The sequence below is a fragment of the Manis javanica genome, chromosome 1, assembly GCF_040802235.1.
Source record: "Manis javanica isolate MJ-LG chromosome 1, MJ_LKY, whole genome shotgun sequence".
Taxonomy (NCBI): domain Eukaryota; kingdom Metazoa; phylum Chordata; class Mammalia; order Pholidota; family Manidae; genus Manis; species Manis javanica.
This window is the reverse complement of record NC_133156.1, coordinates 100,677,106-100,692,871: the sequence shown is the minus strand read 5'-3', so window position 1 is coordinate 100,692,871 and position 15,766 is coordinate 100,677,106. Positions and strand designations below refer to the sequence as shown.

General features: G+C 32.7%; 1 protein-coding gene across 2 annotated transcripts in view; it reads right to left on the bottom strand.

The window, feature by feature from the left end:
* Positions 1–15,766, bottom strand: part of ADAMTS6 (ADAM metallopeptidase with thrombospondin type 1 motif 6) — a 324,257-nt gene that overhangs the window by 174,103 nt on the left and 134,388 nt on the right. For both annotated transcript variants that reach the window (XM_073235705.1, XM_073235710.1), the window contains exons 8-9: positions 11,162–11,205; positions 6,993–7,098 (exon numbers count right to left, since the gene is read on the bottom strand). In XM_073235705.1, the coding sequence (XP_073091806.1) occupies positions 6,993–7,098; positions 11,162–11,205 (150 nt within the window). The remainder of the gene's footprint in view (positions 1–6,992; positions 7,099–11,161; positions 11,206–15,766) is intronic.

Here is a 15,766-nt window from a genome sequence, read left to right as displayed (position 1 = left end):
CATCACATTTTCTTGTTTCAAACTATGTGACAAAGCTAAAGTAATCAAAACAGTATGGTCCTGGCATAAAAATAGAAATATAGACTAATGGAACAGAATAGGGAGCCCAGAGAAAAACCCACACATATACAGTCAACTAATATTTGAAAAGGGAACCAAGAACACACAATGGGAAGAAGACGGTTTCTTTAATAAATGTTGTTGGTAAAACTGCACATTCTCAAACCAAAAATGAAATTGGACCCCTATTTTAACAATTCACCAGAATTAATTTAAAATGGATTAAAGACTTAAATGAAAGACTCTTAGAAGAAAACATAGGAGAAATGCTCCTTGATGATGATCTTGAAAATGAATTTTTGGATATACACCAAAACATAAGTCACAAAAGCAAAATAAACAAGTGCAAATATATTAAACTGAAAAACTTCTGCAGCAAAAGAAATGGTCAGTGAATAAAATGAAAAGGCAACCTAAAAAATGGGAGAAGATATTTGTAAAACACATCTGATAAAGGGTTAATGTCCAAAAGATATAAGGTACTCATAAAACTAAACAGCAAAACAAAAAAGCCAAATAATGGCCAATGAGTACATGAAATGGTGCTCAACATCACTAATCATGTGAGAAATGAAAATCAAAAGCAAAATGAGATATCACCCCACACCTGTTAAAATGGCTATTATAAAAAGGACAAGAGAAAAGAGACTACAGGTGCTGGCATGGATGTGGAGAAAAGGGAGCCCTTGTGCACTGTGGGTGGGAATGTAAATTGGTGCAGCCACTATGGAAAACAATGTGGTGGGTCCTCAAAAAAGTAAGAATTGAACTACCATATGATCCAGAAAGCCCACTTCTGGATATATAGCCAAAGGAAATAATAACTATCTCAAACAGATAACTGTACCCCAATGTTCAATGTGGCATTATTCATAATAGCCAAGATATGGAAACAACCTGTGTCCATATTTTATATATATATGTGTGTGTGTGTGTTATATATGTATAAAATGTGCATGTATGTATACATATATGGATGTATGTTAAACATACCACTTACGTGTGGAATCTAAAACACCAAACTCATTGAAACAGAGGGTAGATTTGTGGTTGCCAGGGGCTTGGGTGCGGGGGAAATGGGAAGATGTTGTTCAAAGTGCACAACTTCCAGTCCTAAGATAAATAAATTCTAGAGGTCTCATGTAAATCATGATGACTATAGTTAACAGTTCTGTATTGTATACCTGAAAGTTGCTAAGAGAGTAGATCTTAAATGTTCTCACCACACACATACACATAAGTAATTATATGATGTGATGGATGTGTTGACTAACCCTATCATGGTAATCATTTTGCAGTACATAAGTGTATCAAACTATCACGTTGTACACCTTAAACTTATATAATGTTATATGTCAATTATATCTCAATAAAGCTGGGAAAAAAGGGGAACACAAATTACAAATAACACAAATGAATGGTGTTATTTATATTACAAACATTTAAAAAAGACAATAAGAGAATATTATGAACAACTGTATGATAATACGACAATTTAGTTGGAATAATCTAATACTTTGAAGGCCATAATTATAAAAAATAGAGTCAAAATATTTAGATAATATGTTATCCTATATCTAATTTAAAAGGTACATTATTAATTAATAATCTTCCCACAGTGAAAATTCTGGGCTAAGATGGTTTCATTGGTGAATTCTATTAAACATTTAAGAATGATAACATCAACCTTATGTATACAAACTTTTCCAGAAAGTAAAATAGTTTCTAATTCAATGTAAAAAACTAACTTTATTTTGGTAGCAAAACTAGACAAAGACATTAAAAGAAAACTGCAAAACAATTTTTTTAAACAAATTGTGCTGATAACTGGATACTCCTATGAGAAAAAAAGGAAGCTTAACCCCTCCCTCACACCATACAAAAAATAATTATCGAAGATGGATCATAGATTTTAATAAAGAATTTAAAAGTGTAAAACTTCTAGACAAAAACATAGGGGAAAATTTTCATAATCTTGAAGCAGGCAAAGATTTTTTTAAACACAAACACATGAAACTTACAAAAAAAATTTTTAATTAGACTGCATCAAAATTTTGAAATTCTGCTTTTCACAGCACCATTAAAAAACGAATGGCAAGCAACAGACTTGGAGAAAATATTCACATTATGTATACACATTATGAAGACTTTTACCCAGAATATACTGAAAACTCTTACAACTCAGTAAGAAAATACCTCAGTTTTTAAAAAATGGGAAAAGTCTTGGAGTATACAAAGAAGATAATGAATGACAAATAAGCACATGAAAAGATGCTCATCATTACCAACATCATTATTTATCAGAAAATTAGATGATCAACTAATAAAAACAAGATACTACTAAAATGCATTATAATAGCTAAAATAAAAAAGATTACCATAAAAAATGTCAGCAAGGATCTAAAGTAATCACAACTCTCATAGATTGCTAGTGGGAATGCAAAAGGTTATATAGCCACTTTGAAAAGCAGTTTTTTTATTATAAGTAAAACAAACATATACCATACTACGAGCAGTACCACCCAAGAGAAAGCATATGTCCATACAAATACTTGTACATGGATGTTCATAATAGTTCTACTCATAATAGCCCCAAATGAGAAAAAAACTAAAATTTGATATGTGCTATTTTGATATGAAATACTATTCAAGAAAAAAAGAGTATTGATATACACAATAACATGGATGAATCTCAAAACTATTGTGTTAAGGGAAAGAAGCTACACACAAAAGAGTGCCCACTGTATAAGTCACTTAAAAGAAACTACAGAAAAGACAAGTTTAATCTATAGTTATAGAAAGTAGATCTGTGTTTGTCTGAGCCAGGGAAAGGAGGAGAAAGGTGAAGATTGAGTGTAATAAAGGGCCTTTTTCAGATAATGGAAATGTTGATATCTTGATTGTGGTAGTTACATAGTTACATATACTTGTCAAAATTCATAAAACTGTACACAAAATGGATGCATATTTATTATATGTAAATTACACCTAAATAATGCTTTAAAATGTACTCATGGGAAAGTAAACCCTTCTAGAAAATAGAATACTTCTTAACTCATTTTATAAGGCTAACATTATTTCAACACAAAAACCAGAGAAAAGCATTAAAGTCCCAAATATCTCAGCACATATGTTTATTATGAACCTTCTATTATTAAAGCACAACACTGATCAAGCATTTAAAGACATTGAGGTACTTGCAGCAGGAGAAGGGAAGTTCAGAGTAAAGAAAACAGTAATAGGGTAATCTAACACAGGTAATCTAATGTACAATTTTATGCTGAGGTCTTGCCATATTTCCTCTTTTAAAAAATATCCATGAAAACAATTCATAACCAGTTTTCTATAGGAACTATATCCCTATTGATAAGATCAAACACTGATATTGATTTCCAATAGCAAGACCGATAAATCCCTGCAGCTTTCAATACAATTTTTAGCACTTCTTTAAGTTATCAAAGTCAGAGTTATAGTTTACTCAATCACTATTAATGAATAAATGAATTTATGATTTAATCTAAAGGATTTATGATATTAGGAACTCTTCTCTTTTGTGAAAAAAATCACACACATATATTAGAGAGAGTACCATAATGAACTCCCAAGCACACATAATCAGGATTATTTAATTCAAGATGTTGCTATTCTTGCATTATCTTTCTCCTATTTTCCCTTTCTCAAATATCCTGTCACTGAGTTCTGCATACTTCAATATGCATCCTTAAAAAATATTTTTAAGATCTCTTCTTAAAATTATTTACTGTTGTACAGTGTAGACACATTAGATAGCCTCAATATACTAGACATCTGGGTTGAATTCTTGCCACCCTTCTTCAACATCATAATTTTTTTCAATTTCTGATGCTATAGCAACTTCATAATTAATCTGAAAAATCTTCCAAAGAATTCTTTTCTAATAAGGTTTCATTAAGTGTCTTTGGCTTATAGCCTACATTAAAGCTAGATAAGTCATTTAAATATAGCATAAACCTCAAATTTTTCATTTGACAAGGAAACTAATTTCTTGTTTTCACAGAGGCATGGAGAGAAATAAAAGTGGCCACCCCCAACTAACCAAATAAAAAAGTCACCCTATGTTTTGTTGCCCTTGTCTAGCTTGGATTAATACTTAGTCTTTAGGCACACACCTGATCATCTACATTTGCCCCTTTTTTTACAGCACTAAACAATGTTTTCTACCTTTATCTTGCATCTACCTACTACTTCAGCATTTTATTAAAAATAATAATAATAATAACAATAATAATAAGGGAGAAATGTGAGATTCACATATAAATCAAGTATAAAAATCAAACGAATATTCATATTTGACCTTATTGTTTATAGTTCATTATGTGTGATCAAAACAGGAAGTTTCTGTGATGACTGCCCTTGCACTGTTCACCATGTAAGAACTTATTCACTGTGTAAGAACTTGTTCACCATGTAAGAACGTGTTTGTTATGCTTCAGAAGATTGGAGACTGTTGAGAACTAGGCTTGGGGTTGATTAATGATTGTGCATTGAGTCCCCTATACATACAGAATTTTATTGTTGTTAACAGCCATTTGATCAATAAATATGAGAGATGCCCTCTCAAAAAATAAATAAATAAACAAAATAAAGTACTATATGAATTTTTTTAAAAAAGAAAGAAAAAAGTCATCCTATAGCTGTTTAAAATGGATGTTATATTCTTAGACAACCATACACTGAGTGCAAAACCGTATTGTATACAATTTGAAGAAAAGTAGACAATATCCACACAGTCTAGTAACCCAGTACGGCACTTCTCAGTAATTCACACTCAAATATTCTTCACTGTGATGAATCTACACATATCATCATATCGCTTAACATCCATCCTACCAAACAATGCAAGTGACAAAAGTTCAGTAGACTTTATCTGAAGATGTATTTGATGATTTACCATGGCTATTGCTTTGTTTCAGGAAGAACAGAGAATACAGTACTTTAATGATGACATTAGTTTGTGCCAGAGTTGACTTGCTAAGTTCCTTAAGGCTAAACCTTAAGATCTTAAAGGCAAGTAAAGGGATCTTCAACCATGAAACAGATTTTCCCTAACTGACCAAATAGCAACCTGACATATTGAAAAAGATAGTATGTTAAACACAACCCACCTAGTTGTCTGGGGAAAAGTAATCAACTGGGCAAGACAAGAAAGCTGATTTTTAGCCTATCAGATAACATTTTTGAATGGAAGCATTTCTTCTGGCTCTCAATATAAAGCATTTTGTGGATTCCCTTCCCCACATTTTTAACATTCACAATATCAAGCAAGAATTAGCTGTGAAATAAAGTTACTCCAAGGTACCTAAATCTTAAAAGCTATGTACTACTTCTCTTTGACAATTCTTCTACATCAGGTTCAAACCATCCATCTTAAGAAGAATTAAAAGGAATTACCCATAAGGCCAACAACAACAAAAATGTTTAGGAATCCCGAGAGTATCTCAGTTAGAATTTTAATGAAAGATACAAAAAGAGATAAATTCTCACCTCAGCCATTTAAGCACATACAAGAATGGGATGTATGATGCATATGTTGACACTGACTAACTTGTGACTGCATGAGGTAACAGTGCTGTCATACACGCATTATTCATCCACTGTGTGTTATTTGTCCTAACCTTTCAACTTAATTGAATCTAACAGAACCTATTAAATTCAGTCTGGTTGCATAAGATTATGACAGTCATTAATGAGCCAGATTTTTAAGTGCATTGAAAGATAAACTGACTGCTTAAGAGGGCTTTTCTCTTTTGTTCCCCTGCTGTTTATTGCAGTGGAAACTAGAATGCCAATATTTTTAGGACTTCATTAAAAGTGTAATACTAACTTTTCCCTATGCCTGAATCAAGTCAGGGTTGAAATTTGCTGGTTACTTGAATTTACACATAAATCAATACTAATCTGGTAAAATTTTAATTACAGTTTTCAGAATAATGCAACAGACTGACCCAATTTTACTCTCCAGTTTGAAGGGGGGGAAAAAAAGCTGAACTACAGATTTATCTCAGGAATGACCTCTGAGGCAAGTATATAATAAACATTATTTTTATATTTGTTCTTTTCCCCCATCCATTTCTCTACTGAAAATGCAGACTGTAAAATTTAAATAATACAAATGTCAAAAGTTCTTGCAAACAGGCTGCTTGTTTTAGTTAAAAATGTTTGACTACCCTTTTAAAGTTTTCAAACTTCTCTCCATCCACATGAGGAGGTTTTTACATGTACTATTACCTGTTTGAAATAAAGAAAAGGTTTTATTGCTATGTCAGGTGGGGATGGGGGTGCATAGGACAGCTTTTGACACAATTTACTTAAAACAAATATAAAAACTCCAGATCCTCTTACAAAGGAGTGAGGATGATATCTCAGTACTCTCGTAACATCAGTTTTTTTCCAGTGGTAGATAAGTACACCTGAAAATACAAGTCATGCAGCAATGGCTGCACAAACTTTATGCCTGGGAAAAGTATGCCCACAGCTGTTGGAAGAGTGACAACTCAAAGTGCATTTTATGGTAATGGTGTCAATGATGATTTAAAAATACATAGGCATTGTCACTTGAGGAAAAGAAAGATAATTTAAACAATTTGACATCAAGGAGCCAGGTGTTGAGTAGACCATGCTAAAGCTAAATTATTTCAAATGCATGCAACAAAACTTAAGTTTGGTGCATTTACCACTCTGGGGATTCTAGCCATTAAATCAAAAAGATTATTTAACAAATCTCCAGTTCTTAGGATGATTTACTCCAATACACCAAACGATAACATTCTCTATTGGAATCAGACAAAAAGGCAGTAAAATATGGTGGCGCCCAGGCACTCCACACAGTAGTTTTGAGTTGCTCAGAAGAGCGGAGTTCTGAAATTTATTTTGATTTTCTTAAACTCACTCACTTGTGACCAATCTCATGTGCAATGGTAAAAGCTGAACCCAGGCCAATGTCTTCATTAATGCTGCAGCTCCTCTCAGGCTCACACATTCCAGCCACAGAGGCCAAGCCTGAATAAACAGAAGGAGACACAAAGGGTCAAGCCAAGGTGTTTCAGTCTTAAAAAGTCCATACTTATAAATGCCTGGATTCTTTTTAATAACCTCCATGCACAGAAGGAGCAGTTGGCAAAAGGTTAACTTTCTAGTCATTTGCAAAATCACTGGGGGGAGTTTCACTTTGCCGGCTAGACATTAATATTTTTTGAACTGCAGTCAGTGCTGGAAAATGTCTAGACTAGGGGTTAGATTTATAAATTTTACTTCTGGTAACTTGGGACCACCTAGTAACTTGAGCCAGAAGAGGGAATTCAAGAAAGCATTTCTATTTTAACATTCTTCAGGCTGTAGAAAGCAAAATATGTCCACATTATTTTTCTAAAGAGATCTGTTTAAGTTTAGTGGGTTCATAAAAATATACAAGCAACTTTTTAGTTACCAAAAAAAGGGAATCCCAAGTGGTTTTTTAAAATGACATTTTTTAAATGAGTGATTCAAAAGAGGAAAAAAACTGTTGATGGGACAGTTTCACATTTTCAAAACTTTTCTGAAATTAGCTCTGATAGTGATGCAACAATTTCTTGAAGTATTTTAATGAGAGGAAAGTCATTCACACATCAGCATAGTTATCCTTCCTCCCATCCCCCCTCAAGGCATTGCAGTTTTACTAATAAAAATCTATGGTGTTAATTCGCTGATTCTAGTGAAATGTTACGTTACTCGAGGTATTCTTCCCTTGAGAATTTTAGTATGCAAAAGCTTTAATATTTACTTCCAAATGTATATCATGCTCTGAGACATAGAACATAACTTTAAAATAGTGCTTAGAAAATAGAACTTTGTGTGAAAGATAAAATGTCATATGTTAGAAAGAAATAGATGCCAGGTCTTACTTAACACATATACGGACAAAAGTTATACAGAAGTTGAAGGAAAAGCAGTAGTATATGTTAGTAGTCTACTATCATCACCCAAATATTAATAGTTGTCTTCCACCAAAAGTGATTTCAATCCAATTCAATGAATACTTATTTAGTGCAATAATCCATGTTCTGTTCTAGGTACAATTTCCTAGTTGCACTAATTTAGAACAGTAAAAGCTATTCAATTCATATTTTCACTGATAAGGAAGCTCTAGAAATTATTTCTCTGTATCTTTTAATTTAAAATATCAACACAATAACCACACTAAAACAGAGTTGAGGTCAGTGCTGGGTTTGCTAATTGTTTGCTTTTCCTGCTGTTTTCTGTGGAAGGCACAAGAGCTGGGGAAGGGGCTCTGATTTCTGTTTCACAGAGTTATAAATGCTAGTGCTATGCTGCCCTTCCAGTCACTTAGAAGTCTTGGGACCTGAAGCAACTTTGGATCTTGGGAAGTGAAAAGATGGACTAATTGGGACAAGGTGACCGAAATTTTTTTGGTTAATAAAAAATATTTAATAAATGTTAGTTCCAAACTCCACTGAGAGACAAAGAGAAGAAGAATACAAAAAAGGTTTGCAATATGTTATCTGGCTTTAAAAAGCTATTGGGTTTATATGGTTTAGGATATGAAAAGAACAAAGCCCTTGAATACTGTTTTTGTTTTGAGCTTTATGAAATTTCATTTAAAAAAATTACTGTAAGTAATTATTCTTAAATTGACATTTCTTATAACTTCCCAAAACATAATATTCCTTGGATGAGCTTTTTGTTGATTGTTATTGTTGTTGCTTGCCATGTGCCCTGTGGCTGTATTTTTAATTGAGAATTGTCAATAACAACCCAAGGTGTACTTGTACACAGATTTACCTCTTTATCTGATATAAAATCGTTAGTGCCATTAAAAGAACAACTTAAGAAAACGAATTTGGGAAATTATTACTTGTTGAAAACATAAGGTAAACCTTAACTAAAATAAAAGAATAATTTAGATGCTAATATATTTGAATGTGTCAAAGTTCTTACATGTGGTTATATTAACAGGGGTTTGATTACTACTTGGGTCATTTAGATTTCCTCAGTTTGATGGCTACAGTTTGCACCCTTAAATCTACTTAGCCATGTTACAGGTGGTCATCAGAGGTACTCAGCAAGAAAATATACAAGAATCAGCATAAAAACCAACATGAAAGTTACCAGGATGACCACTCAAAAAAAAAACCTTCCCAATTCTGTACTGATAATATATTTTCCATATATGAAGGTGGATACATGCATATATATATGCAGTTCATTCAGGTTTCATTAAAAGAGATAGTATAAAAGACAGTTTATAATGGTTTATAATTTGAAAAATAATTTGTAATGAGCTTGAAAATACACTGACATATGCCCTAGTATTACTGTTTTGATTCTAGAAATTAATAAACTATCAAAATTGTGACACATTATCTTGAAAAAGAATAAAAGGAGAGGTAGGGTAGGAATATAAACCAAATCTACTTTGCAAAAATGACAACAAAATATTAGGCAGTGTTATTACTAATGTCCCGATGAATTACATATCTCAGTATACCTCAAGAAGCAGATTAGAATATGTAAAGATATATACATGTGTGTGTATATACACACATATATATTTCCTCAAAATATACACATATACTAGAAAACTATAAGCTCTAGCTTGTACCTTCTTTGAGGCTTAGTGTCTAGTTTACCTAAAATTGATTAAGCACTTAGTAAATGCTTATAGATTTTGAAAAATAACAGAGGGTCAGTTAAACAGTATAGATAATTTCTATATTACATAATACAACCAGTTCATGTTTTATAGTACTTCTTTACTTAATACCTTTATATTTTCTTCCTTCAATGATTTTAACAATATCCCTGAAATAAGGGCAGCTTACTCCTATTTCATAGATAAGAAAATCGAGGAACAAAGCGCTAAGTAAACTGTAAAAGGCAATGAATGCACAGTGCCAGCTGTGAGTTCCAGTTCAGGATCCCTTCCATTGGACTACGTTGGTCATGTTAACCTAAAACACTACGAAGAAAATCTTAGAAATCAGATCTCTCAGCAAAGATAGCTCTTTTTGCATTATGTTTTTTAACTAGCAAACTTCTCCACCATAATACTGATCATTTACTGATTGGGATTTCTTCTGTAGCCTTAAATCCTGAGGGAAATGGGGTAAGAGAAGACTGAAAAGGCAGGTAAAATCAAGAAATTTTAATCTCTGAAGAGATAAATTCGCTGAACTCCCCAGGAAATTGGGTTACACCTTTCTCCAACCTTTACTTTAATGTGGTCTTCCCCAAATTTTTATGAGGTACATGGGAATAGATTCCGTAATTATTTCTTTACAGATAAAAAAATTGAAACTTGTAATACAGAAACTAGAGAATTCATCTTCAGTTGCTTAACTTCTAAGTCTGTAAAAAGTCTCTATGACACTAAAACAATTATAGAAAAAAAGTCTCCTGTTTCTTAAAATAACTCTAATTGCTTAATAATTTAGTCTATTTGAAGCTACCCTTTGCATTAGCAGGTAACTTTAAACCTGCATGAAGTTATGGTCTACAACAAAATAATTTTTTAAATTCTAGACTGCAGAAATGCTTTAAGAAAATATATTTGTAAAGCATAAGAAAGATAATTTTGTCCTTTCTGCTGCTGACTACAGTATTTTATCAAATTGCTTTCCTCTTTTCAGTTACTAAAAATTTCCAATAATAATTAATGGAGATATCCCTTTCCACCGAATTGCAACAAAAGAAGTATAGTTCTTAATGCCGCTCCTTGAAGTATCCCCCATTTTTTCCCTTTCTTTTTCCTAGCCTGAAATTTGAAGATGCTGGTTGCTTTAATCTGCTCTCAAACCCCTTGGTCTCTTTGGAAAATACTGAGATAGATTATAAGAAATTGAGTGGTAACTTTTGATTGTTTGATGTTTTCATTATTTTGAAACATCTTTTAAGTTATTTTTAATCATCATTCTGTTTGTTTCCTAGTGACATATCTACCAAGGTCACGTTTAGCCATTTATAGGAGTAAATTCAGATGTTCCAGAAAGGAAAATGACTAAGTTAATAAAAAGTAAAGCCGTTGGACCAACAATCTGAACTATCCTTCCTTTTAAAAAAAACTTACCTAGTGTTCCACAGGGCTTATTTTTATAAGTGCAGATATCATACCTATAGAGGAGAAAAAAAAAGAGATAAAATTTGTAATCTGATTAAATTTGTAAGAAATGTTCATATATTCATCACATTTCTTTCTTGGAGATCTGGTTGTCAGACCACAATGAATGCAATTACTAGCAGCCGGCTGGCGTGCCGGCATTCTCAGCACTCGGGGAGACACCGGCTGCACCACACTCACAGCCTCTGGCTGCAAGCCAATGGGACACCTGCCAGTAAGAAAGAAAGGTCAAAGTGGATTTTTGTAATTGCGAGTTCCATAAAACCATCTACCATACTATTTTGAAGCTGACTAGCTTGTCTGAAGCTTGCTACTGCTTGTACAAAAAGCAAAACGGGTGGCTTTTTATTCTCAATCACTTTTGAACTTGCTGGAATATTTTCTTCTTATAGCCACAGACAGTATTTTACACTTCTGAACCAAAAGCACTATTTAGGTTTCCTTCAACTCTAACACAGGCTCTTGTTTAAAAAAAAATTGTGCAATACAGAAACAGGAATAAAATTGATATCACACATATCACATAGTTTTCCTAGTTGTATACCAGCCATTAAGCATGACTAACATATAAATATTTATAAGTGATTTTATAAACAGCTAAACAAACAGCTCAATAGTAAGCTTTCCTAATGTTGGTCAGACTATTCTAATGCTGTACTGCATCATAACTCAATACGAAAGATGGGTTCTATGAAGTGATGTTGCATATTTTAAAATATAGTACATTTAGAAAACTAAACCAATATTGAAGTGAACATTTATTTTAAGCATTTTTATACTGTCCTTGTAAACCACTCTCTAAAACCAAAATTATTCAGTTTCTAAAGTGAGTATAAAAAATAAATTTTAAAAGACCAAATATTCTTATGTCTTTTATGCAAGAAATGAAAAGTTTTTTAGGTAAAAAATAAAATTTCACAAACTACAGGAAAATCCAAGTTGTAAAATTTCTCTTTTATTGTATATAAATAATGGCTAGTCCCTATTACTGGGGAAAGAGTTAGTAATTAATTCCATTCTCGTTCATTAGATCAAAATGCATTTTCAAGAAACAAATGTCAACCAGTATACCACTGTGTTGTTGAACTCATTAAAATCACTGGAGATTTGCTTTGCCTCTTTTCAGAATTTCAAACTCTTCATCTTCTTCACTTAACATTGAGGAAAGGGATTTTTTCCTCTCTTGCATACCTTTCTCTTCTGACCATTCATATTCTCATCCCCTTTCTTTTCTTGTAATTGGCAAACCATGAGACTACAGTATCTGCAATCATACACTCTCCAACATAAGATATAAAGAGAGTACTTAGTGTATTTGCCAAAGCACTAGAAAATATATTCTGCGGGTCATGATCAGTTTATGTTGTTATCCTAGTGTATAATGTCTATGATGTTACATAGACCCAAGTCATACCAACAGTCTTCAAGAAAACGTAAACAAAAACTTTTTATGGACAATGCAGATACAAATGTTTAAATGGAACCTATTTCCGAAATCCTCACCTTCCACATGTGTTCTTTCCTAAAACTGATCTGAGAATGCATTTGCAAGCCACTAGTTTTCCTGCCCTCTTTTGCCTTCCACAATAGCCCTGTTTCTACTTTATAAAGAGAGCATACCCCTCACCTATCCCAAACCTTGTGGCGCATTGCCCACTGGTGTACTTCCCCAGAGGATGGTGCAAAGAGATGATTCAAGAAGGCATCAATCCTGGGGTATAATCCCTTACGAGCAAAGCCAGAAAAACTGAAGGAGAGGATGCTTATTTCACTATGGCAACTCTGTCTTTCTGCCAGTCTGACTATATATAAATTAACCTATATATCTACTCAGTTAGAATTCAGAAGTGAGATGGTTGTCATGGAGTGAATTAGCATGTTCATTTGATCTAAAAAATGAACTCAGGCTTCTTATTGACAGACATTAAGTCTCACTTAGCTAAGTAGTCTGGCAATGAGGACTGATTTAGACAATCAGATTATATGGTGAACATTTTTCAAGATTCAGTGAAATAGGCAACTCCAATGTTTTGACAAAATTTATTTAAAGTATATGTTACTTATTAAGGCATATATACAATATGTAATGTTTTAAACTATAGCCTCCATAGCTACTTTCACTTATGATAAAAAGTATTTTAGACATCAACTTTAAAATAGGCAAAGAATGCAAAATATGCAAAAAAAAACACCCCAATTTATATTCCCACCGCATAGCAGTCCTTTCTCTTCTCATTGCTCTCATTTTGCCTATACTTTCATGTTACACTCATGATGAATACTATTTCATTCTGTCACAACTATCCAAATATTTATATAAAGGCTAAAGCCTATCAGCAAATAATACAAGCTAAAGCACCTTAGACTAAGATAACTGTATTTTTATTTTCTTAGCTTTCCCCAATCATCCAGCATAGCTATAGAATTCTCCATAAGATATTCATTCTAAAGGGAAAAGACATGCCATTTCCTCATGGCTTTTGCATTCAATTAATACTGTAATCTTTTCTATTCTATATTCACAGAGAGCAATTCTGATCTATGCATTACCTTTTATAACAAGTACTGAAGAGCAATTTATTTATATTCATTCTTTCATACATGGATTTGCTGAGCATCTATCATATGCCCAGGTACAGTGCCAAATATTAGATCTAAAGATGGATAAATAAGTTATTATCTACTTGGGAAAAGGCATATAAGCGGATAAGTTACAAAATAATGTGGAAATATAATTAAATAAATGTAAAAAATTAAACTTATACATAGTAGAGCCAATATTTGTTAGTTATTATAATGAAGATCATTGCCATAGCGAAGTTACATACAAAATGCTAAGGTGGTACAGAAGAAGGAATGATTCCACAAAAGAAAACTAGGAACAGATTCATATAGGACATAACATCTGAAATAGATTTCAAAGATTTAGCCAGATAAAACAGAAAAGTAAAGGCATTCCAGGGAGAGAACAGACTAAATCAAAGGAACAGTGTCTGGAAAGGGCATAGCACAGCAGAGAACTATGAGAAGTCCAGAGAGGCTGGAATATTAAATGTATAAGGCTAAAATATCAGAAAATAAATGTAGAGAGCTGTTGTTGGGGAGACAGATTATTAAGTACCTTGAATGCCAAACCAGACTTGTTCTGTCCTATAGGCAAAAGAAACATAGAAAATAGCTCACATAGCAGGACATTTTTAAAAAATATGTTTATATGAGTGTATATACAAATTGATTTTGTATACACATAAAAATCTAGGAGGTTAACAATGGGTGTCTAAGGAAGAGGTGGGAGACTAGGGAGAATTAATGATTTTTACTTTATTATACACATTTCTGTACTTAATCAGAAAGTGTTTCAATTGTGCCTGTCTGTGATAATCAACAAAAGCAATAACAGTTAGCTAATAAATACTGAAAATATTGAAACATTTGTTTTTCAATGAAGAAACCTGTGGTGTTCCAGATCTATAGATTAGCTAAAATATTTCAGAGGCACTGCCCCACTTTGCATGAATACAAGAATCCAGCAAACTTTGTAGGCTGTACACTTAGGTGAAGCAGCTGAGATTTGTCTTATGTGTCCATTCATTGGTCTGGAGGATCATGGTGCTATATGACAAGAGTTCTGGATAACAGATTTCTGTCCCTAAAATATGTTCCTGTACCTGCTGAGTGCATTTTTTATGCAAAGTGTTGTCAGAGCCCCTAAATAGCAGCTGAAATGCAATGAAGCCTATAAGACAAGGAGTATAGAGTATTTTGTACCTGCTTGTTTGTTTAATAAACATTTGTATGCTTAATGGAATTTGATCTAAACTTCCCTTCATTATAACTACTGGCAATACTCACTCACCAAACCCTGAGTTTGCCTGATGATATTAACTTAGGTCAGTTTGAAACAATAAAAATTCCTGATTGATGGAAAGAAGAGGTGATATGGCATAAGAAAAATAATTTATATATGGTTATATCCACCATTGTACATACTTCTGAAAGATTTCTCTTCCTTAAGCTATGTTTATAAAGTAAGGGGAAGGCAGACTTCAGCCATGGATTAAAAGCATTATACAGAATTACCTGTGAATTACATAACAGAATTAAATTGTATTTATAACAAAAGTGGGAATGATAAAATCTAAGAAACCTAAGTTTCTATTCAAGGTAAACTTCCTCAACTGTACTGAATTTCCACTTCACTACAGAAATGATTGACACAAATATTTTCCCATACCTTAAATGCATGTACTTACTCAACATTGTGGTACTCGTACATAACAAAATGTTCAGCTAAGTTCAAGGTGATCATTTGAGATATTAAAATTTTAAATTGCTTTAATTACTTCCATATTTTTTATAAACTTAGTGTTCTCTCATGTTTTCTCTTTTGAAATTTCCTTTGTGTTATTTCTTATTCCACCCATTTTTTCATTACTGTTTTTCCTTGGTTTTCGTGTATAAATTTCTGATTCTTTCTTTCCTATAAACTCTTCTCTTTGCTCAGTTCCGTATTTCTACAAATGAAGAGAATCTTGAGAAGTTATCCTATTCAAG